Here is a 23459-nt window from a genome sequence, read left to right as displayed (position 1 = left end):
ATAACTACCAGCAGATACCTATAGAGAATAAACAGCCTTAGAATGAGTGAGGGTGCCATAATGGAAGTGACTGTTAGTAGTTTTGTCTCTTTGCTACATAAGTTGCTTAATAGTTGCCTGTCACTATCTCGCCTGTCACTATGGCGTAGAATGTAGAGCGCGTCTAAACACTCTTGCTGCATGTCTACTGAATATCTATCAGACGTCTATTAAGCATATGTTAGGCATCTCCTAGATATATACTGCATACCTGCATTAATAGACTAGGGTAGCTTATTTATGTCCAGGAGACTACCACACCCCGATATATATATTGAAGATGGAATTATAACAGGGATGAACTTATGATTTGCGAAACTTACTGTCAAGACTGGCTGTATTGTAACCCCCTCCAGTCTTACATACTTGGGTAAGTTAACTTCTAAGCTTTAGTAGAAGCCTAGAGTGTAAATGCAAACAGCCTAAGAGTCTGGTCTAAATAGCATAAACTGGTCCACTAATTCCGTCTCTTATGTTCCAGCAGCCAATTTTTCCGACAAGGGAGCGGTACCAAGCAAAATGGCAATACGCACAGCTCGGAATTGGACGAGGGGATAGAGAGCTTTATCGAGACCTTGAATGAAACAAGGGTCTGTAACTGGGAGCGAGACGAAGATCTCATTTGAGGTCCCCGTGGACAACAGAAGTTGGCCTCCAAATTTAGAAAACAAAATCAGCAACCTGATAGTCAGGTCTAAGACGGTACAAGGTAAGTAAATCATTTGTCTCCTGGGCAGACAGTACCAACTTTCCTCATGCCCAGAGGGGAGTCCAACCTAGTGACCCTTTGAACCTCCAACGATATCCCCCATCAAAGTCTGGTCCATTTTCTATAGTATCAATCCTAACATCTAGCATACATAATAAAACATACTTGACTATTGGTCAAATGGGTACTTGGGGTTCATTTCTCTCCTCCATTTCTCTGCAGCCTTGGTTTTGGATGTGATCTGCTCTCTTTCATCCATAAGCACAAGCCTTTTCTCAGCGGGTATCCATTCGATACGTCTACCTGTCTCGTCAACCAGTGTGACAGCCGCCGTGGGATCCAATCGAAGATTACTTGGCGCCCTGGGCTGCCAGTTGGGATCTTCAAATAATACCCTGGCCACCTCAATCGGCTTTTCAACTAAACGTGCCATATGCGGGACGAGGAGGTATTGTTGCCATTCTGGACCAATGTACTCGCAAAGGTCTTGTAGGGATCGGTTTCCGATATTCTCCATCCACCAGACGTCCATTGGGAGCTTGAGAAAAGAGGCATAGTAGGCCAAAATTATGAGAGCGCGAGGGCGTAAGTCCCTTACGAATTGTACGAAATTCTTAGGGACGAAAGTGAACCAGGTAATGATTCGCAACATCATGATAGGTCCGAAGCCATCGTGTAAGTTTTGGTACAAGGAGCCCAAGAATTGAAGCGTCTCATAGTAGGTTTCGTAATCGAGGAACTCCGGATCACTAGGCTCTATGGAGTTGATCATCAAGAGAAGAACAGCAGGGATGTGATCTGAAGCTTGCGCGATATCAATAGCAGGTCGGTTGAACAGAGGGTACAGCCCCGAATCAATAAGCCTTTCAACACCCATCAGGTCGATGACCAGGCCGATACCTCGCCATACGATCATCCAGTCTATTATGTAAAACTTCTTGGCATCTTTATCCCGGAAATTTTGGGATGCGAGAGCAGTGAGAAGCAGGGAATTCGCGAGCAGAGCCGGAAATGTCTCTGGACGAGCTTGTTCCACGGCCACACGGTATCCTTCGAATGAGCGGGCACGATATGCCAATGCGCGGGCGGCGTCGGGTTTCAAGTCAAGGCTCTGCATGTGAAGGCTTGCCAGACCGAACAACGAGTCCATGAGGAACGGGTTCTCAAAAGCAACCTGCACTAGACGATTCCTCAATACGTCATTTATGGGGTTGAGCGGTCCTTCATCAACGGAGAAAGACGTTGCCGTTGTGCTGGTGTAAAACCAAAGTAGCTTCATGTCCGTCCTATCCATGGGACGAGGACGGAAGAGCGGCTGTACCGTCAGGGAATTAACCTCCTGAAGCATCCCCTCGCTAATGGACTCTGCATCAGGCGTAGGGGATTTTTGGTGAGTGGGTGATGATTCTGCAGAAGAACGGCGTGAATTGTTGGGAACTTTGTCATTTTCTGAGGTTGTGGGAGTGTTGTATACGCAATCAGCCTTGCGTAGTCTGCAGGATTTACACACAGGACGGGCCTCATCGCATTTGACCTTACGGGTTTTACAGTTGCGACATCCTGCGCGCGACTTCTTGTGAGGTCGTTTTGAGTGATACGGCTTGTCGGAATTAGAAGCTGATTCTTCTGGGCTGGTTGATTGAGACTGTTCTGGTATGGCTTGAGAGTTGTCCATTGTTGAGGTAGGTTGGTGAGTGATGAGTAGAGTGATTTTGTGTTATAACATAGCGCTCAAAAGGGTGTCCTGTCTTCCGAGAATGAGCAGAGTACGTATAAGATGTGAGAGAACGATTCAAACCAGGGTAAAGAGTCAAGACACGGGAGTTGTAGTGTTGATGACAAGTGACAGGCGTGTCGCCTAACAGTGGAAACCCCGCGTAGGCGTTTTAGCACCAACGAGGCTTAGCAGCATTCTAATTACTACCAAGAGCTGCGAGTGGATGACGGCTGCAGTCTATGATGACAGTAAATCTAGGCACCTCTTCTGGATCAAGTGCCGAATGAGCCAAGCCTGGCAGATTAAAGATAAGAGACAACGTTGCAACGGGAGGATTTCAAATTTCTTTGTGTGAATATAGTTGGCATGGGTGTGTTGCGGAGCTATCGTTACCAATGAATAACTCATATACACGCTCTCATTCATTGTAGGTAGGGGCACTTGTCTAGATCAAGTCTGAGTCGCGAGCTTTTGAAATTCAAATTGTTTCGAAGTAGTTTGTTGATATTTCGAAACTGTTCTCTCGATACACAAAAGGTTGACGAGGGTGAAAGTGAGAGCCAACAGATGCCCTGCCTAACCTGTCTAGGGGGTCAGTAGGCAACAGAAACGTTGACCTCTCAGCTGCAGGGTACAAAAATAAACAGCCTAAGAATTCCACTCAAACAGTGCAAGCTGATCTATTTATTTCGTCTCTTATGGTTTCGCCATTTCTTCTGACACCCTGAAGCCTGAACCGGACAGTTTCAGCCCGGTTTGTGGAGACTGGTTGTGATATTTAGTGACAGGGGGCATATACGAGACGGATTTTGTTGAAATGTGCGCAAACTTGCATTAGTTATAAGTGAGTTATGATTATTCCAATTTTCACTTCAATGTCAATGCAATCGCTGGTCTAAACAACCTGAGTAGGAATAGATATCATGTGTTCAAAAATCTGATCTTGATAAACACTCTACGATGTACATAGTTCCCACCCAGAATCTACAACGTCTGAATTCTGCAAATTGATGTGCCTAGGTAGTTTCGATCCAGCAATACCATGGGCATATTAATTCCTGCAAACAAACACAAAGCATTATCAGAAGTGGTTTCTTTGTTATTTCTAAGTTGTTACTGCGGCTATCTGTTGAGGTTCACTTACACTTGGATTCTATTCTTGACCATTTGAGAATACCCTAGACTTGAAAGATGCCTGCTGTTTGGCCTAGAATACGAGCAAACCACTTCGAGTGGCACATTACATGGGACTCTTAATTCTGACATGGCGATTTATTCGTCAACCTACGTTCATCTTGAAAATAATAGCGAACTGATAGATCCGTCAACCGTCGGAGCCGGAATTTGACCGGGATTCGGCCGATTCGACTTTGGTAAATCCGTTTCCGATTTTGACGCAACGGCTCCAAAATTTGGGGAAGTTTGTTGGACGAGGCCGACTCACAAACAGTCTTGCGACGACGAACCTCTTGAGACGTTGCTCAAGTTCTCAACTCCATCCTCTCGGCCCCGACCGACGAGCACTCGCCCGGATGCAATTGACAGGGCTTCGCGCCCTGCTCCATCCTGCTGTCGCCGCCGCCAGATCTCAAGCCCGATCCCGAATCCTTTGTCGATCATTCCAAACATCTTCGACTTGGAGAAATACAGCAGGCGCAGGCGCAAACAATGGCGATAAACCTCCGAACCAGTCGACAGTAGTAGAAGATGAGGAAATACAACCGCAAAATGGGACCGACAACCTGCCCGGTCGTTCTCGAGTTCGAGCATCAAGTTCTCTAAAAAGTAGAATAGCTCGCAAACAGGCCGCTCCTGCATTACCTCCCGTCAAGCTGCCACAAGCATTCCTCGAAGACAACGTTACTCTTCACCATGCCTGGACAAGACCGCAGCTCCCGATTGCTCTTGCTGAAGACGCCAAGCAACCCAAGACGTCTTCAATCTTTATCGATCCTCAAGCCACCGACAAGAATACCCGAGCCCCGGAATCCAACAAGGCGCTCGAAGACTACTTCGATACGACATTCAGTGCCTTGGTTGAAAAGGTCGCAGATCGCGCAAAAGAGATCGCAGCCATCGAGCCCAATTCCTGCGAAACAGATGAACTTGTCCACAAGCTGACAAGCCTTACCCGTGCCTACGATATGTTACTCGATTCAGCGTGGCACTTGACCGATTCGTTATACCCTGCCCGCCACCCCGAATACACATATACATCACGGCCGTTCTGGTGGTGGCACTACTACAAGGATTTTGACCGGCACACCCAAGAGTTCCGCGACCAGTTCTTGTCAGTTCAGACTGGTCTTGACAGCATTCTTGATTATGACTGGAGACTTGACCACTCTCTATCTCAAGCTATTGCTGATCTCCCTGTCCTCACGTTCTCGTCCGTCCGATCCGCTCTCCGTCGCGAGCTGACAACACCACCACCCCCCGATTCGGAGTCTAAAAACCTCAAACGTCAGATAACTGTCTTGTCTATGTCAGGTTACAGCGGCCAAGCCATATCGACTGCTGTTGCGGAGCATGTCGCATACTTCAATGATGCCGATTTGATCAAGCTCAACGCCCAAGATTTGTCTGTGGTAGTGGGGGATTATCTTGAACAGGACTGGGCCTACTCGCGAGGATCACTGTCACACATGGGATTCCGTGCTGCAGAGATGAACGGAAAGCTCTATAAGGACCCTGACGTTGTGGCACGGCCAGAAGAGGAGGATAACGACCCCGATACGGGCGTGATCAATATTCGCACAGCATCAGGTGGGCTCGAGGACGAACTATCGAAGATCAAACAGGGTAGCTACGATCCTTTTGGGAAATGGGAGAACCTCAAGATCGACAAAGTCCTGGCCCAGATTCTAGAGGCTGCTGAGGTGAAGCAGGGATCGCCCCGTGAAAAGCCTCTTATCATTCATATTCATGATTTCGTGGAACTGAACATGACCCTCGAGGGTTCAATGCTGATTACGCGGTTGAGAAACCTAGTGGATGTAGCATGGCGGCAAGGTTCCAAGATAGCCATCCTCGCAACCTCGTCGAGTGAGCAACCTTCCGAGGAGTATCAGGGTATGCTCCGAGATATAGCTGCTAGCGATTTCGTCATCTCCCGACATATACATCCTCAGCGCACTTTGAGTCAACCCAAGCCATCTGGCGGGACGCAGACTTCAGATAACCTCTTTCCTCTTCAAGAAACAGATATCTTCGTGGAGAATGTCCAAAACATCAACCGAATGCTGAAGGCATTGGGCAGCCATCAGTTTCTTGACTTTTCCGATGCGCATATGAAAATCTTTATGCACGCCACCGACACTCGGGCCCAAATGCTCAAAAAGTCAATACTTCCGTTACCAGAGGTTTACAATATCGCGAGCGCAGCCAAGCGTCACGAAGAAGAGGCAGCTGGCGCTGCGCCGGGAGGAGTATATGAGCGCCTCCTAATGGGCCCCCTACGACAAAAGCCCGGACAGCGATACCTCGATGAGCCAGAACAAGACGGCAAGTCAGATGGGGAGGATTCGCAGAAGAAGGCAGAAGATTCACAATCAGGCAACCGAGCCGCTCTAAAGTTGAACGAGTACGAGAAGCGGATATCCTCCGGGCACATCAACCGCCAAAACTTGAGAACGACATTTGAAGATGTTCATGTGCCCAAGGAAACCATAACTGCGCTCAAGCTGCTTACGACTCTTGCTTTGGTGAGACCGGATGCTTTCTCCTATGGTGTACTGGCCCAGGACAAAATTCCTGGATGTCTACTGTACGGACCCCCTGGTACAGGCAAGACTTTGCTTGCAAAAGCCGTTGCTAAAGAAAGTGGTGCCAACATGCTTGAAATCAGTGGTGCTACTATCAACGACAAGTGGGTTGGCGAGAGTGAAAAGCTTATTCGTGCTGTTTTCACTCTTGCAAAGAAGATTTCTCCTTGTGTCGTCTTCATTGACGAGGCCGACTCTTTGTTAGCCAACCGTAGCATGCTTGGTGCTCGCGCGTCGCACCGCTCCCACATCAACCAGTTCCTCAAAGAGTGGGATGGCCTTGAAGAGACAGAAGCTTTCATTATGGTTGCGACAAACCGTCCCTTTGATCTTGACGATGCTGTCCTTCGCCGCCTGCCTCGACGTCTCCTTATCGATCTCCCTCTACAGTCCGACCGCACTGCAATTCTCAAGATTCTACTCAAGGGCGAAACTCTCGAACCTACCGTGTCGCTTGAAGACCTCGCCAAGCGCACTCCCTACTACTCAGGGTCCGACCTGAAGAACGCTTGTGTCGCCGCTGCCATGGCCGCTGTTGAGGAGGAAAACGAGGCTGCTGCACGACATACCGGCCCCGAGCCTTACGAGTACCCCAAGAAACGTACATTGCGCCAGGATCACTTTGACAAGGCACTACGTCAAATTCCGGCCAGCATCAGCGAGGACATGCAGTCACTGAAGCAGATCCGCAAATTCGACGAGGAATACGGAGCGAAGAAGAAGGGTGCAAAGAAAATGATGGGTTTTGGCGTGGGCGCAGAGAAGAAGCTCGCTGATGCTGATGAGGTCCGCATACGCCGCGGTCCATGAGTTTACTGGGATTTAGTTTCATATATGTGTACTTCACGGCGCTGGGGGTATTTTATTGTATAACACATATACTTATATAGACTTGGTCATATGAGAGAGGCACTTGGTGGATGAAATAGCAAGACTGTGATTTGGCACCCCTGAAAGATACATATAGACGTTGGATTGGAGTGGTTAGTCGCATCTAGTTTTGATCTTGGACTAGTCGCCCATGGTCCTTAAAAGAAGAACTTACTTTTTATCAAATTTTCGGATAGACCCGTCTTGAAGTCGAAAATCATTAATTCATTGACACATTTGATCCACAGCTACAGGTTGGTGTCGGCATAAGCATTCACGTACAGTGTCAAAATGGTTCCACTCACTAATCCTCTAACACTAAAAGGATCACTTACTTAACCAGGTCGAAGTTTATGATCTGAAAACTGATCATCAGTCTAGTGTAAATAGCATAAACTGACCTGCTGGTTTTAAACTATGGAAGTACCTAGGTAGTGATAGAGAACAAAAGAACCCTTCTTATCGTGAGAAACTTTGTTGTTATCAACCTTGGGTTAAAAATATGGTGTGTATCTGTGAGAAGGCTTGAGCTTCGACATTGTCATTTGACACTTCAAAAACAGATATAGATGTTGGATTGGAGTGATTGATCGAATCTAGAGTTGCGCAGCTATCTTAACTAGTGGACGCTTCTATATCCTATCAATAGATATAGCTATAACTTCCAACTCTAGCCTCCCTCTTGCATAAACTTTCTACCGCAGCGCTGGCTTGAAGTATCATGTCAGTCTTTGGATGCAAGATGTGTATTTCGTCGGACGACGAGTTAAGCGACGAAGAAGGTTCTTACATATGTAGTAGGAGAAGATACTGAATCAAGAGGTCGCATACAAGTTAATAAAAATGAAACTTAACAATTGCTATAACAGAAGATGAAAAAGCTATAGAACGGTAAGTTTCACGTGTAAATAAAAATTAGCAGGTCAGTTTATGCTATTCAGTTAGACAAGACCGATTTTGCCTCTGATTTTGAAGGTACACTGGGTAGGTTGGTGTTCAGTAACTACAACTTGTCTTAGGTAATCGATCAGTGCAGTTTAGTGACCACATGTGGGTCATCTGCCCGGAGCATCTCATTCAACACTGAAGTGTATCTTTCTTTGATCCATTTAATTCTTAATTCTTTCAAAACATCATCATGGCTATTCCCGTGGGACGCACACTATTTAAGAAGAAGGAGGGTGTTTTGACTCTCACGAGTGACCGTCAGCTTGTCACTTGGACTCCTAATTCTGGGGGTGCTCCCACCGTGACACTCAATATCAACAACATCACAAGTGAGAAGCAAACAACTCTTATGAACCGCGCCTCAGAAACTGACGGAAATTAGATCTTCAGCAGACTCCAGATTCTTCACCAAAGGTGATGCTTAAGATTTTCGAAAAAGTTGGAGATGCGGAGCCTGCTACATATCTCTTTCATTTCAACACCGCCGAAGCCAAGGATGAGGCAAAGGCCGTCAAAGATCTCCTTTCCACCTTATTAGCGTCATCGCGCGGCGGCGATGCGGCTGTTCCTAAACCTTCCGGTTCAAATGGCGGTTCTTCAACACCAAACCCAAGCGCTGCGGGTACTGGTAGCGGTTCAGCATCCATGGCCTTTGCCAGCGCTGTCAATTCACAACATGCTTCATCCTCACGCTGGTTCGATGACACACAACTCCGGAATGATATCGAGCTACAGCAGTCCCTCATGAGAAAGGAAACTAGCCTACATCAGACTTATGTCGAAGCAATGCAAACCAAGCCCGAATCATTATCAGGAGCCGCGTTCAATTCACAGTTTTGGTCAACGCGCACAAACATTCTCCGCGCTCACGCGATTGAGATCAACCAAAAGAAAGGAGCCTATAACGTCCTCTCTACAGTCAAACCAAAAACCGTTGATGGTGAGCTAAAACTGAACATCAGCGTGGAGCAGGTACAGATGATATTCGCACAACATCCTCTGATCAAGCGTGTTTACAACGAGAACGTCCCGAAATTGTCCGAGGCAGAATTCTGGTCACGCTTCTTCCTCAGCAGACTTTCCAAAAAGCTACGCGGTGAACGAGTAATAGAAAATGACCCTACAGACCCTCTGTTCGACAAATACGACCCAAGCGAGAATACGGTCGCGTTTCAGAGCAAGATTATGGCCCAGCAGGTACCACACATCATCGACATAGAGGCCAACGAAGAAAACCAAGGAGGTTTCAGAAGCGGCAACGCAAAGGACGTCGAGATGCGCCCAAGAGCGAATATGCCCATCGTGAAGACGCTGAATAGCCTCAGCGAGAAGATCATGGCCAATGTGGCGCCGTCTGACGTCAACACGGACGACCCTGATGGTGGATACGATGCCTACGTTCAACTGGCATTGCGTGATCTCAAAGGCGATGCTCAGGAGCATCGTATCATGCTCAACGTGAATGAGCAGAATAAGTTCTTCTCTAAACACGACTCAGCTCCCTCGAAGCAGGCTACCATCTTCGCAAAACAAGTACCCAGCGATGTCCTTTTCGACATTATGGCAGATCTGGACACACTCGAGAGTGATGGAGCTGGCGGCATCAACATTCAGGCAGCCATGGGATTCGACGAACAAAGCGAAAGCGACGATGACACCCCTAAAAGACCACATGTTGGTTCTCGCGCTGCCCTCATGGCTGCTGATAAAGACATCATGAAGGGCATACGCCAGCAACGTGCCCAGAAGTACGGCCATGACACAGACACTGCTGAGCCCATGGGTCTACCTGTTGAGATCTCCCGCAAGTGCAGCCTCACTCATGCGACCACCATCGAATTCTTGCACCAATTCTGGAACGCTTTTCTTTCGGGCGATGCAGACCGGGCTGGCGAACTACAGTATTTAGCCGAGTCTCTTGTTCGCTCTCTTGCACGAATCAATGCCGTCGCGGAAGAAGCCGACAGCGAACGGGAGGAGATCATTCGCAATCGTAAGAAGGAGATTCGTGATCACTTTGAGCGTACGGGCAAGAAAATTCGGTGGAGATCTGATAATGTTGGAGGTGGGAAAACGGCGGTGATTGCTTTGATGCAGCCAACGATTAATGCGTTGGAAAAGGCCCAGGCAGATTACTCAAGAGCACTGGCAGCCGAGGGGATTCAGGTATCAACAGAGGCATAAATAGACTGGGTGGCTAACAACTCAACTAATGTGCTGTAAAAGGCCCAGGCAAATTACTCTAGAGCACTGGTAGCTTGATTAGACTTAACGGCTTCATGAAGATAATTTACTAAAAAAATCCAGTAAGGTATTATCGCAAATTGAAGCGAATAATATGCTAGATAGAATATGGAGGTATGTATTATCATGAAAGCTGAATGAATATTTGGATATACCCGAGTAGATGGATCTGCATACGTCAGACGTGCCAGTACCCCAACTCACATGTGGCTTATCTGAATGGATACAGATTCATCGATAAATGACTGTTTTTGTCTCTGTGGCTCAAACAGCTCCGGTCCGCCTTGAAACGTTCCCGAAAACCTGAATTGCATGTTGTGTGAGTTGCAGTTACAGTTGTAGTTACAGACTGTAATAGGTAATGTTCGTGTGGCGTCGGCTATCCCTGTTTCAACCACGTACGTAAAACTTCACGATGGTTACTCCGCAATTTCAAGTCTTTTCCCGTTTGCCCCGCGGGAATGGGTTTCGATCCAGGAATAACTGACACCCAGACCGAAACCATACCAGACCGTGCGAAGTAGATCTTCCCCTTTCTGCTGTGTGTTGTGTGTCGAGTCCACAAATGCACCACCAAACCTTTACTCACCCACCATATCATGATATGCCTCTGTTTATGTTTGAATATACCGAGAACGTGGGGAATGTATGCAAGCCACAGTCCGGCGCGATGGATGTCATGAGGACATGTATAACTAGGTAGGTACGGATACCGTTGTAGTGTTTCCGGGGAATCAATTCCATCCTTCACGGTCAAGCATTATGGTGATCCTCGGTAAAGAGCCCTCGAGTCTCCGAACGAGAACCCCAATGCCCCAAAAATAATGAGACGTGCCCCAATGATGTCTGGCACAAATGTCCACGATGACCTCCAAAACAGTGTGTCATGTGGGCTTCCGGACAATGAAAACCGGTCACCTTTCACCTTGAAATTCTAACTTTGTGCACCTAACAGAGGCCTGAATCGCACAGTGTCACGCACGGAGTTTTGTCCCTGACCGCAGCGCTACGGGTGCTCCTGACCAATAAAAGTACTGATCCCTGGCGGCCAGAACCGGGTTTGCCGGGGCGTCATAGTATTTTTAACCTGCAGCAGGACATCAAAAGCCAGCCCAGCAGTTCCCTAGCGACTTTGAGCTCCAGCCCAGTCCCGTCCCAGTTGTACCTACTAAGACAATTTCTTCTTCGTGTTCTTCTCCCATCCTCTCATCCCCAATTCCAATTCCTCCCCTCAGTTTTAACTGGGAATTATCTCCTAAATCGACTTACTCCGCCTTTCTTTCGTGTTGCGATCAGGCTCGCCGAGGGATGCTTCCCATCTATATCCTCTAGTTTCTTCACCTATAAACTTGTATTGTTCAGTTTCTCCACATAGGCAAATCGCCCATCATGTTGAGGAATTCGCTCTGTAGAGCTAGCTCGCAGCTCCTTCGCGGTGCTCGATGCTCTGCTGCCTCTTCTACCGCCTCCATCTCGACCGTCTCGGCCCGTACATCATCATGGAAGCTCGCTGCCTCCCGCCGCCCTCTGGCTGTCTCTGCTCGTCGCAACTATGCGACCAGCGCGACCTCATCGCCCCCCGACCCCAACGATAACTTCCTTTCTGGAAGCACCGCCAGCTACATCGATGAGATGTACATGCAGTGGAGACAAGATCCTGAGAGCGTCCACGTCTCTTGGCAGATCTACTTCAAGAACATGGAGGGCGGCGAGATGCCCATCTCACAGGCCTTCCAGCCTCCTCCTAATCTGGTTCCCAACATGACTGGCGGCGTTCCTCGTCTTTCTGGCAACTTGGCCATGGAGGACGGTTCCGATGTCACCAACCATCTTAAGGTCCAGCTTCTTGTCCGCGCCTACCAGTCTCGTGGCCACCACACCGCCAAGATTGACCCTCTCGGTATCCGAGGCACCAGTGACGCCAAGGGTTTTGCCAACAACAAGCCTAAGGAACTGACTCTTGAGCACTACGGATTCACCGAGAAGGATATGGACACTGAGTACACTCTCGGTCCCGGTATCTTGCCTCGTTTCAAGCGTGATGGCCGTGAGAAGATGACTCTCCGCGAGATTGTTGATGCTTGCGAGAGAATCTACTGCGGTTCTTTCGGTGTTGAGTTCATCCACATCCCTGACCGTGACAAGTGCGACTGGCTCCGTGAGCGCCTCGAGGTTCCCACCCCTTTCAAGTACTCCGTCGATGAGAAGCGCCGCGTTCTCGACCGTCTTATCTGGAGTTCCAGCTTCGAGTCTTTCCTGGCCACAAAGTACCCCAACGACAAGCGATTCGGTCTTGAGGGTTGCGAAACCCTTGTTCCTGGTATGAAGGCTCTTATCGACCGCAGTGTTGACTATGGTGTCAAGGATATCGTTATTGGTATGCCCCATCGTGGTCGTCTTAACGTCCTCTCCAACGTCGTCCGAAAGCCCAACGAGTCAATCTTCAGCGAGTTCGCTGGTACATCTGGTGGTGAGGATGAGGGCTCTGGTGACGTCAAGTACCATCTTGGTATGAACTTCGAGCGCCCTACGCCTTCTGGCAAGCGCGTACAGCTTTCTCTGGTCGCCAACCCTTCGCATCTGGAGGCTGAGGATCCCGTCGTCCTGGGCAAGACCCGTGCTATCCAGCACTACAACAACGATGAGAAGACTCACCGCACTGCTATGAGTGTCCTCCTCCACGGTGACGCTGCCTTTGCTGCTCAGGGTATCGTTTACGAGTGTCTCGGCTTCCACTCTCTCCCTGCCTTCTCCACTGGAGGCACCATCCACCTGGTTGTCAACAACCAGATTGGTTTCACCACCGACCCTCGTTTCGCCCGATCCACCGCCTACTGTACCGATATCGCCAAGGCCATCGACGCCCCCGTCTTCCACGTTAACGCCGATGATGTCGAGGCCGTCAACTTCGTCTGCCAGCTCGCTGCTGACTGGCGTGCCGAGTTCCAGCACGATGTTGTCATTGATCTCAACTGTTACCGAAAGTACGGTCACAACGAGACCGATCAGCCCTCTTTCACCCAGCCTCTCATGTACAAGCGCATCAACGCCAAGGAGCCTCAAATTGACATCTACGTCAACAAGCTTATCGAGGAGGGCTCTTTCTCCAAGGCCGATGTCGAGGAGCACAAGCAGTGGGTCTGGGGTATGCTCGAGGAGAGCTTCACCAAGTCCAAGGACTACACACCCACCTCCAAGGAGTGGACCACCTCTGCCTGGAACGGCTTCAAGTCCCCCAAGGAGCTGGCCACCGAGGTTCTTGCCACCAACGAGACCAACGTCAAGCCCTCTACTCTTGAGCACATTGGTAACGCTATTGGAAGCGTTCCCGAGGGCTTCCACGTTCACCGCAACCTGAAGCGTATCCTAAGCAACCGAACCAAGTCTGTTGTTGAGGGTAAGAACATCGACTTCCCCACCGCTGAGGCTCTGGCTTTCGGTACTCTCGTTACTGAGGGTTACCACGTCCGTGTTTCCGGTCAGGATGTTGAGCGTGGTACTTTCTCTCAGCGCCACGCTGTCTTCCACGACCAGGAGACTGAGGATACCCACACCCCTCTTCAGAACCTGAGCCAGGACCAAGGCAAGTTTGTCATCTCTAACTCTTCTCTGAGTGAATTTGGTGCCCTTGGTTTCGAGTACGGTTACTCTCTGTCATCTCCTCATGCTCTTGTCATGTGGGAGGCCCAATTCGGCGACTTTGCCAACAACGCCCAATGTATCATTGATCAGTTCATCGCCTCTGGTGAAGTCAAGTGGATGCAGCGAACAGGCCTTGTCATGTCTCTGCCCCACGGTTACGATGGTCAGGGTCCTGAGCACTCCTCTGGACGTCTTGAGCGATACCTCCAGCTCAGCAACGAGGATCCCCGAGAGTTCCCCACTGGTGAGAAGCTTGTCCGTCAACACCAGGACTGCAACATGCAGATCGCCTACTTCACCTCCCCCGCCAATCTGTTCCACGCCCTCCGCCGACAGATGCACCGCCAGTACCGCAAGCGTAAGTGATATTTGCTACCATGTTCTTGATGAATTAATACTAACTTTTCTCAGCTCTTATCATCTTCTTCTCCAAGTCTCTCCTCCGTCACCCTCTTGCCCGCAGCGACATTGAGGCTTTCACTGGCGAGAACGCCGGATTCCAGTGGATTATCCCTGACCCTGAGCACGAGACTGGTGCTATCAAGTCTCCTGACCAGATTGAGCGTGTTGTTCTCTGCACTGGTCAGGTTTGGGCTGCCCTTCACAAGTACCGATCTGACAACAACATCGACAACGTCGCTTTCACCCGCATTGAGCAGCTGAACCCCTTCCCTTGGCAACAACTCAAGGAGAACCTCGACATGTACCCCAACGCCAAGACCATCGTCTGGTGCCAGGAGGAGCCCCTCAACGCCGGTGCCTGGAGCTTCACTCAGCCCCGTATCGAGACTCTGCTCAACAACACTGAGCACCACACCCGCAAGCACGTCATGTACGCTGGCCGAAACCCCAGTGCCTCTGTCGCCACTGGTCTCAAGAACGTCCACACCAAGGAGGAGAAGGACCTCCTCGAGATGGCTTTCACTGTCAAGCAGGACAAGCTTAAGGGCGAGTAAGAGGATGAATAGTCAATGAAGGAGATTTACTAAGGGAATGTAACAGGGTGCACAGCCACTGAGAGTTTGGGAGGGAAGAAGTCTAAAAGAAGCCACGGGATTTGGGGAGCAATTAATAAGCTTCTCATGTAAACCACTTTGTATCATACCCCTCCTAGACAAAGGACTTTTGCCTTGCATTGGCATGGGCTTGGGAACGACATAGCATGATTTTTTTATTGTTCAAAGTTTTACACTCCTCATCATTTCCTTGAACTGTAGATAAAATGCATAGATTAATACCGACATAAGATCATCATAGTTTGAGCAATATGGGAACTGAGATGTAGATTATTGCTTGCTATTTAGATCAAGGCGCAATGCTACCTTGACGCATGAACCTCAACTTGCCACGGCCGCACAATCCCGTCATCGCCCGTTGTAACCAGCATCTCCTCCTCCCCTCGTCGTTCCGAGCCGGCATCGTATCTCCGACACCACGTAACGTGGTTAACCTCATAAGGCCCGTGAGCTCCAGGTTGAGTAGCAACAACTCTCCATGAAGATTGCTTACTATCCTCCTCTGTGTTGCTCATAGTTTGGTCCTGACCATCTGTATCTTGTTCGGCATCTTCGGCGTACAATGCAACGACACCATCACTGCCAGTGCTTGCTACCATTCCTGTCTTCGCACTCCATGTCACAGAGTAGATATCGCGGGTGTGAATCTTTGGCAAAACAGCTGTGCATACCCATTCCTCTCGTAGAGACCTTCTCATAGTGTTGGGGATGCCACCCAGAGCGCCTGCTGCACCTCCTGTGGCGCTCTCCTCTGCCTCATCGTCCTGCTTTAACGTCCATACGCGGATAGTGTTATCGGCAGAGAAGGTCAGTAATCTTGGGAACTGATCTCCCTCACGTGGTCGCGCCTCCCATTGCAATCCCCAGACAGTGCCTTCGTGCCCCTCAAGGACAGCGACACAAACCCATTCAGCATCGCCATCCTCGCGCCAGATGCGCACCGTATTATCGTAACTTGCGCTGGCAAGCACATCAGCCGAGTAGCTTCGAATGGAATTACGGCCAGGGACGTCAGGACACCAAGCGACTGCCTTGACGTCACCTTCATGCTCATTAAGCACAGCAATAGTCTCCCACTCGTCATCCTCTTCAGAGGCACCAATGTCTTCCCATATCCAAACTGACTTGTCGCGCGAACACGTAGCGAGGTAAGAGCCTGAAGGGCTGAAAGAGCAAGACTTGATTTCTGAATCGTGGCCCTCAAGGACAAGTGTAAACTCCCACTCCTTATTAGCAGCATCGTTTTCATCGTCGCTATCGTCGTTATTCTTCTTTCGCAAAGTTTGCTGTGTTACTTCAACTTCTAGTCCGCCCTCCTCCTGCTCTTGACCCTCCCATCGCCATATTCCAGCTGTAGAATCAAAACTTCCGGTGACAAGGCATAAGTTGCCGGGTCGTAGGTGGGGCTTCCATGCGACGGAGCGGACGGAACGAGTGTGACCGCCGGTGAGAACGCTGTGCGCAGAGGCGGTTGAGAGAGAGTATACGGTAACGGCTTTGGCATGAGCTGTTGCGATTAAAGGAAGCGTTGGATGAGGAACAGAAGCCCAGGCGCGCTCATGAAGATCGGGCTTGAAGGGCGCGAGAGCTGTGATGCTGGCCGAAGTCGGCGCCATGATGGACAGGGCCGCAAGGTCGATTGGACACCGGTAGAGCGGTTTGTGGCGATTAATCACAGAAGGACTAGAAAGAGAAGCCCTTGATCTATCGGGATCGGATTTTATTTACAGACGAGGTGGTGATGCGACAATGGGTAGAACAGTTCGGAGTTGGTTTATTTCCCCTCCTTCAGTCAAAAGTTCGCAGAGTTGATAAGATAGCGAGAACCCCTCCATGCCGGGTTCGGTGACGTACAGGGAGCCACTCATGTGGTATAAGTTGTAAGTGCATCTCAGGATATCAAAAGAATTAACCATTATGAGCATAAAGCAGTCTATTTAAACGGCCTGTTTATATGTATTTCATTCCCAACTTCTTATTTTGAGCTTGAACCAAGACCAAGCTTCTTTCACGTCTCCTCCTGGCTTCAGGCTTAATTCCCTGGCCCTCTCCAATCCACCCTTTCTGAACCCCCCAGGCAAAAGCAGCCAAACCAAGGTGATTGCTCCAAGAAGACCAACTATTATGGGCTGCAATACTTGAACTCCAGTGTGTTGAGCAATCGCTCCAACAGCAAACGGTCCAACTGCAGCGCCTCCTCCTCCAACTGCAGCGGCAAACCCAATGGCGCTCACATGGTAGTCAGCAGGCAAAAGTTTGGTTGCTGCAACCATTGAAGCAGGAAATAGGGGACCGAGGAAGAAACCAAGAAGCATGACAAAAATGACAGAGGCGATAAAGTTAGGGACCAGCCAGTACAGCAGCTCCAGCCCGATTGAGAGCATGAGATATACCATGATGGCTGTCTTTTCACCAATCCTCTCTGTTATGAATCCCAGCACAACTCTACCCAGCGTTAATCCGAGCCAGAACAACGTGACTGTCAACCCTGCAAGGAATGGTTTGGCATGCCGGACTCGGAGCATGAAAGTGACAATCCAGCCTCCCAGACTGACTTCAGCTGCCACGTATCCTAAAAGGAAGACAGCAACTATCCAAGTAATTGGTTTCTTGAGAGCCATGCGTGTCGTTGCGCGGTCTTTACCTTCTTCGAAACGGACCCTTCGTCGGTACTCTTGGCCAGTTGCTTCCCAGAAGGCAGCAGTCCCAACAATGAACTCGACAACCACAAGGCCTGCCATGATATAGAAGTAAGTGTACCAGGAGAGGTTACCCTCTGTTACCATGGCAGAAGCTATCAGAGGACCGATGGTACCACCAAGACCGTACGAGCCATGAAGGAAACCCAAGAGCTCGTTGGCGCGTTGCATGTTGCCGATCCAAGCATTGTAGCTACTATCTTGTATCCCGTTGCCAAACCCAGTGAAAAGCATGACACAAGGTAGTGCTGGGAATGGAGGGTGAAGTGCCACTGGTACGTAAGCAACAAGACGACAGAGAGGCCCAAGGATGGCAACCCCTCGCTGGCCTAAAGTGTAGTGAATCCAGTTGTTGGTGAGCGCTGCAACTACGTAACCTGCAACAGGCACAAGGAACATGGTAGAGACTGTGGTATAGTTAATGCCATAATATGTTTCGATCTGGTTAGACGGTTAGATATTTCGAGTTGTCTGCTGTTGTCAAGAAGTTGTACATACATATGGTAACAATGCCTGTAGATTAGTTAGCCAAGTCAAGATTTGTAACTGATATATATAACTTACTCCTAGAGATGCATCATTCATTCCCATGATGAGGAACGAGAGATTGGTCGCATAAAAACGATATGAGTTGATTCGGGGACTATTCCATTGCTCAAGCTCATTGATAGAATCTCTATTGTCGGTATTATCGGCCTGCTGTACGGCCTCGACAGCGCCTGGTTTCTCTTTCAGCTTTTCAACATTTTGTTGGTTTGGCTCTAGTTCAGTAGACTCTGAGTTCATGAGAAAATAGGGTTTATGTATGGTTTTGGGTAGGTGATGTTTATTGTAGGCAATACACTATAGATATAGTATATATAAAGTCCGACGGGTAAACTTCTCGCTAGAAATAAAAAAGCATCCACATTGTCTAGTGGCGGATACAGTTGCAATGACTAGGATTTTGACGAGTACAACATAAACTTATTGATCCTTCCTGAGGAATGCGGGCTAACGGGACGACAACCCGGAGCTGCATGGATAAGCACATGCTTAGTAGGTAGCTGTAAGTGACGTTGTTTAGGGAACATCAGAAGAAAAGACGGATCATGTAATTAACTGATACTTGTATCTTATAAAGTCGGTGTCTAACCAGTACCTAGTCTAGGTAGGTATAGCAAGGTTCATAGTCGAGTCAAGGTAAGGGTTCCCTGACAGTTGAAACAATAGGTCTGAGCTAAACTCGATTTACCTTGAATAAACATGGAGAAATGATTGGCTTTTGAGTCTGGGGTTGACAACTGTATTTGTATGTACATATATCCGTATTTGTGTGAGATTAAGGTTGCTCTAAGAGCCCTATTTTTCGTGACGAAGCTGCATCTATCGATTTCACATTAGACTTCGAGGGATACCCATATCAAGTACATATATCCGTAAACTATCCCCAGATCGACGCCAAGATGTCAACCAAATTGGTAGTAACTCTTTTAGCCAAACACAGTAGGAATCAATCTCGGAGTTCTCTCACAAAGTTAGTAGGTTTACGGAGTTACCGTTGCATACAACTAGTTATTGCTCCCAGGTAGTAGAACGACGAGGCTGTGCAACCGCAATAGCTTCGCCACATTCACGCGCGGGGTCTGAGTTTAAAGAGTACAACGTCATCGGGCGTTTCCGTTGTCAAGAAGTACATAGTAAAGGCGGCTCAAAAGAATACCGTACGACGTGGGAAACGCCCGGTGATGCGCCTCAGGCTTTTAGTTAGGTGACCCAACAGGATCTCGTCCGTGAACCTCGTGGTCTGTTTTACTATGTGGCATGAATGAGCTGTCATCATCCGTGGTGTGTAAATACATATAGTAGGCGTATATCATCATCAACATTGATATTTCAACACTTCTAGACTCGTCTGTTTCAATATCTCGCCAAGACTAAACGTTTTGCTGCGCCACTATATAACAATTCGGCTCTGATTTTAATACATATAATCCATCTCATCTCGGCACTATCTATAAGGCTGACTGATCTTCACTCTTTTATCTTTTTACCCAACCACGGACAGCTTCTATTTCCCCTCTTTACCAACCAACGCACCATTCAACCCAGTCTCATACACTACACTTATAAAACAAAATGTCAAGAGACTACTACGAATATGAAGAGTCCTCCCGTCGCCGTCGCGATTTCTCTCCAGACAATTACTCTGGCGGCACCCCAAACCCTCAACAGCAAGGTCCTCCTCCTGGCGTTCCTCCCTATGCCTCAACATCCCGCCTCGATGATCCCTACTACGGAGGCGCGCCTCCTCCAAGAGAGCGCATGACTCTTGAGCCTCCCGAGCAGCAGAACCGCCCGCGCTCTGTCCCGCCCAACACCGCCATGGTCCGGCGCAGCCGCTCTCGCTCTCGTCCTCCCTCCGACGATGACGATTATGATGACAGACGCAGCTCACGAAACCGTTCGCCAAGTCCTATTTCTCGCGCTCGCAATGTGGTAGATGATAACTTCTCTCACTCTGCATCTGGCATAGGCGCCGGTCTTTTGGGCGCTGTTGTTGGCGGCCTCGTAGCTCGTGAAGCAACCGAGGCTGCGACTCGCCGCAAGCACAAATCCCGCGGCTACGATGATAATAATGAAGATCGCACTCGTCTCGTTTCCACCATTCTCGGCGCCGTGGCTGGTGGTCTCGGAGCTAATGCTCTTGCCAATCGTGTAGAGGATTCAAGAGAGCGTGATCGACGTCGTCAACAGGAATGGGAGCGCGAGCGCAGTTATGTAAGAGAGGAAGAGATGCCCAGATACGAGCGACGGAGGTCCGGCGACCGGGACCGGGATCAAGACCGAGAACGGGACCGGGACAGAGATGATGGCCGCCGGGATCGTGAGCGCTACGACCGTAGCCGAGCGCTTGCGCAGAACGATGATGAAGATTATGATTTTGTTTATGACGATCCACGATATGAAGAGAGGGAACCTCGACAACGCAGGAGTGAAGATGGCTATCGATATCGCCAATGATCACATTGCCTCTCATCACTCTGATCTCGCCTGAAGGGCCCTCACGACTCGTCGTTACTTTGCGTTCACGTTTTTAAGAGCAAGACACATCAGAAGGGCTCTGTGTTATGGGATGGAATGAAATGAAATGTTATCTCTGCTTGAAAGAATTGTAATGAGGAATGAATCGGCGTCTTTTTTGGGTATATATTGCAATATTCTAATGTCAGACAATGCGTTACACATTTGCACATACCCCGTTACACAGTGAACTTAAAAATTGCAAATTGATTACAGTATTGTACAAGCTACCTGATTACGATTACAATTATTTTTCTTTGTTACCCGTTCGAAGCCTATGTGTTTATATCCTTGCATGAAACCATCCTTATACCTCCAGAGCAATAATATGTGAACAAAGAATTTGAAAGTAGAAGCACAGTACTTCGCTCATTACCTCTCTCCTTGAACCGTCTATTGTCGTTCTTCACGAGAATGCTTGCCATGACCACCATTGCCTTCTCGCTTATCCAGTTCCCTCTCAACAATCACTTTGAAGAACTGAGCAATCTCAGCAAGAGCGACCTGCTGTTCATCTAGAACACCGAGCATCTTAAAAATTGACTGCGCATCTACCAGCTGCTTTGCGATAACAGAGTCTGGCTGACAGAGAGTGCGGACGCCTATGGCTCTGGCGTTGACCTTCATGGCGTGCAAAAGCCCACCAATCTCGGTCGGGTCAGCCTGTCGACGACCATAGAAACGGAAATCGTCAATGTGAAGGTTGATCAGCTCGAGCTGCGTCTCGAGATCGTACCGGAAGCCAACGACCTTGGGGCGACCCTTGCTATGCCACGCATCTGCCACCTTTTTGAGTTTGTCTGGCACAAGTCGACCCTTGTCCAGCTGCACTACGATGTAATCATTCAAAGCTGTGCTCAGGTTGAATTCCAGTTCGCAGTAGAGCAGGCTTTGCTCTCTGGCGTTCAACGAAATGGCGATATGAGATGGTGCACGAGGTCGAAGTATAGGTTGAGCTCGGCGAGAAGTATGAATTTCCGCCTAAGAATACGTTAGCTAGAACAGTGACCTCGGTACCGATCAACTTACCACATCTCTAGCCATCTTCTTGATACTGTCCAGTATCCGAGTTTTCTTTTGAGGCGTCTTGTTCACATGTTCAACGACACCTCGATCAGTACGCTCGAGCCAACCGTTGTCTCCGATCATCTCCTTCTCTCCTTTTTTCGTGCTGGGGTAGTCAGCTCCTCTGAAATAGAATTGAAGTGGAGAAAACAGAGGAGTGTTCTGGGAAACTTGATTGCCGTGGTTGTTCGCATGCACAGTTACGACCTGAGCGGTCGGCGAGTGTAGCTCCATGGCTTGAGCCATTCTCAATCCATCAGCTGAACTCTTGGAGCGTCGGGGTCTGTTGACCAGAGTCGTCGTACGGGTTTCTGATTCTCTAACCATAGACGGGTCGTGACTCATAAGCCACTCCTTGTAAGAATCGTTTCCATTTCCATTTACTTTAGAATGCGACCGAACGTGACTGAGATGGAGTGGGGAGGGACGAGCTGTAGGTTGAGTAGAATAGACCGAAGGAGAATCATCTTCAAAGATTGGACCACGCTCAAAACGCCCTTCGCCAAGAGGAGAGACTTCACCTGGGTTGTCCTCGATCTCGAATGACCGAGATAAAGCCCCGCTGCGGTGAGTTGTCTCGAGTTGCAATGGAGAGGGCGCATTGCGTTGTCGACGCTCTGCTATACTCGCCGAGAACATGTCTCTGGAAGAGTCTGAACGGCGGCCAGGCATGAGCTCAGAAAAGGTTGGAGAGTCTGCCACAAAACTGCCATCTCCTGCGAGCCACTTGTGTGAATCACGAGTTTGTGGGCTTCTCTGTTTCTTCTTTCGTGGTGTTGATCTCGGCGTTGCCATCACAGGCTTCTTCCTAGACTTTGTTGATTTCTTCGGGCTGTTGTACACGTTCTGGCTAAACCTGCAGACGATATCAGAACAAGAGAGCATTGGAATTCATCAATAGAATACTTACGCGTCTGTGATCTTGTCAACTTGACTTTCAGTCAGATTCATACGAATATGGAGCGGTTGTTTGACAAGGCGTTTGCTTGGGGACAGCGAACGTGCTCTTGACTCAAAGCCGGGCGCGTTTTCAAGAAAGTCTGGTCTCAGAGGAGTCAATCTAGAAGTTAGAGGATCAGAGTAGTGACCTCTAGTAGATTCGTCCTGTTGCATTGGGTCCGAGTGGTCGATCGCGGCAACCACTTGATGATGGCTGTCGAATGATATTAAACAGAGGATAGTAAACAACAAACTAGAAAATAAATAAACCATCTATCGTTGCCCGGGGTGAGTCGAAAGTCGATGTGGTGTAAGCAAAAAAGAATAATACTTGGGTAATTGTCGTTGCCAGCTGGCGACAGGTGCCAGCCACGCAGCACTACAAGTGCACGAGATAACATCAGCCATGGACCCTCAAAACTCCCTCTTTAAGATAATGATGCTAAGGAACTTCATTGAATCATTAGATCTACGATTCTACTCAGTGCATGCACTTTGGTAGATGACTGCGTCAACTCTATGCTCAGTCGTAACAGTTCGACAGATCAACTTGCGAGTAGACTGGTACTGCGGAACAGCCATATAGGAATTTTAAACGACACCCGAGACGGTAGTATACGATAGGAAAGTGAAATACTGTAGAATACGCAACAGTCTAGAAAAGAAAGAACCCTATGGGTTGAATGGAGTCCTGAATGGTGATATGATATAGGAAAGAAATTCTGTAGAAGGTGAATACATATA

The 23459-nt window shown here is 48.8% G+C and overlaps 8 protein-coding genes across 8 annotated transcripts; 4 read left to right on the top strand and 4 right to left on the bottom strand.

Moving 5' to 3' along the window:
• Positions 1-917: 917 nt before the first annotated feature.
• Positions 918-2423, bottom strand: FPOAC1_006771 (uncharacterized protein; the record flags this gene model as incomplete). Its single annotated transcript, XM_044851246.1, has 1 exon — positions 918-2423. The coding sequence occupies one exon, from the start codon at positions 2421-2423 to the stop codon at positions 918-920; it is 1506 nt and encodes a 501-aa protein (XP_044709958.1).
• Positions 2424-3997: 1574 nt separating this feature from the next.
• On the top strand, positions 3998-7039 carry FPOAC1_006770 (uncharacterized protein; the record flags this gene model as incomplete). Its single annotated transcript, XM_044851245.1, has 1 exon — positions 3998-7039. One exon carries the CDS (start codon positions 3998-4000, stop codon positions 7037-7039), a length of 3042 nt encoding a protein of 1013 aa, XP_044709957.1.
• A 1198-nt stretch (positions 7040-8237) lies between these two features.
• On the top strand, positions 8238-10231 carry FPOAC1_006769 (uncharacterized protein; the record flags this gene model as incomplete). The annotated part of the gene is made up of 2 exons (XM_044851244.1): positions 8238-8376; positions 8430-10231. The coding sequence occupies 2 exons, from the start codon at positions 8238-8240 to the stop codon at positions 10229-10231; spliced, it is 1941 nt and encodes a 646-aa protein (XP_044709956.1).
• A 1449-nt stretch (positions 10232-11680) lies between these two features.
• Positions 11681-14889, top strand: KGD1 (2-oxoglutarate dehydrogenase E1 component; the record flags this gene model as incomplete). Its single annotated transcript, XM_044851243.1, has 2 exons — positions 11681-14291; positions 14345-14889. 2 exons carry the CDS (start codon positions 11681-11683, stop codon positions 14887-14889), a joined length of 3156 nt encoding a protein of 1051 aa, XP_044709955.1.
• A 362-nt stretch (positions 14890-15251) lies between these two features.
• On the bottom strand, positions 15252-16565 carry CIA1 (Cytosolic iron-sulfur protein assembly protein; the record flags this gene model as incomplete). Its single annotated transcript, XM_044851242.1, has 1 exon — positions 15252-16565. The coding sequence occupies one exon, from the start codon at positions 16563-16565 to the stop codon at positions 15252-15254; it is 1314 nt and encodes a 437-aa protein (XP_044709954.1).
• Positions 16566-16910: 345 nt separating this feature from the next.
• Positions 16911-18434, bottom strand: FPOAC1_006766 (uncharacterized protein; the record flags this gene model as incomplete). Its single annotated transcript, XM_044851241.1, has 3 exons — positions 16911-18089; positions 18147-18161; positions 18213-18434. The coding sequence occupies 3 exons, from the start codon at positions 18432-18434 to the stop codon at positions 16911-16913; spliced, it is 1416 nt and encodes a 471-aa protein (XP_044709953.1).
• A 1332-nt stretch (positions 18435-19766) lies between these two features.
• FPOAC1_006765 (uncharacterized protein) lies at positions 19767-20651 on the top strand (the record flags this gene model as incomplete). Its single annotated transcript, XM_044851240.1, has 1 exon — positions 19767-20651. One exon carries the CDS (start codon positions 19767-19769, stop codon positions 20649-20651), a length of 885 nt encoding a protein of 294 aa, XP_044709952.1.
• A 453-nt stretch (positions 20652-21104) lies between these two features.
• FPOAC1_006764 (uncharacterized protein) lies at positions 21105-22889 on the bottom strand (the record flags this gene model as incomplete). Its single annotated transcript, XM_044851239.1, has 3 exons — positions 21105-21692; positions 21741-22632; positions 22687-22889. The coding sequence occupies 3 exons, from the start codon at positions 22887-22889 to the stop codon at positions 21105-21107; spliced, it is 1683 nt and encodes a 560-aa protein (XP_044709951.1).
• Positions 22890-23459: the final 570 nt, after the last annotated feature.

The sequence above is a fragment of the Fusarium poae genome, chromosome 2 (assembly GCF_019609905.1).
Source record: "Fusarium poae strain DAOMC 252244 chromosome 2, whole genome shotgun sequence".
In the NCBI taxonomy this organism is placed as follows: Eukaryota; Fungi; Ascomycota; class Sordariomycetes; order Hypocreales; family Nectriaceae; genus Fusarium; species Fusarium poae.
The sequence above is the reverse complement of the archived record's forward strand: the minus strand, read 5'-3'. Positions and strand labels throughout refer to the sequence as shown.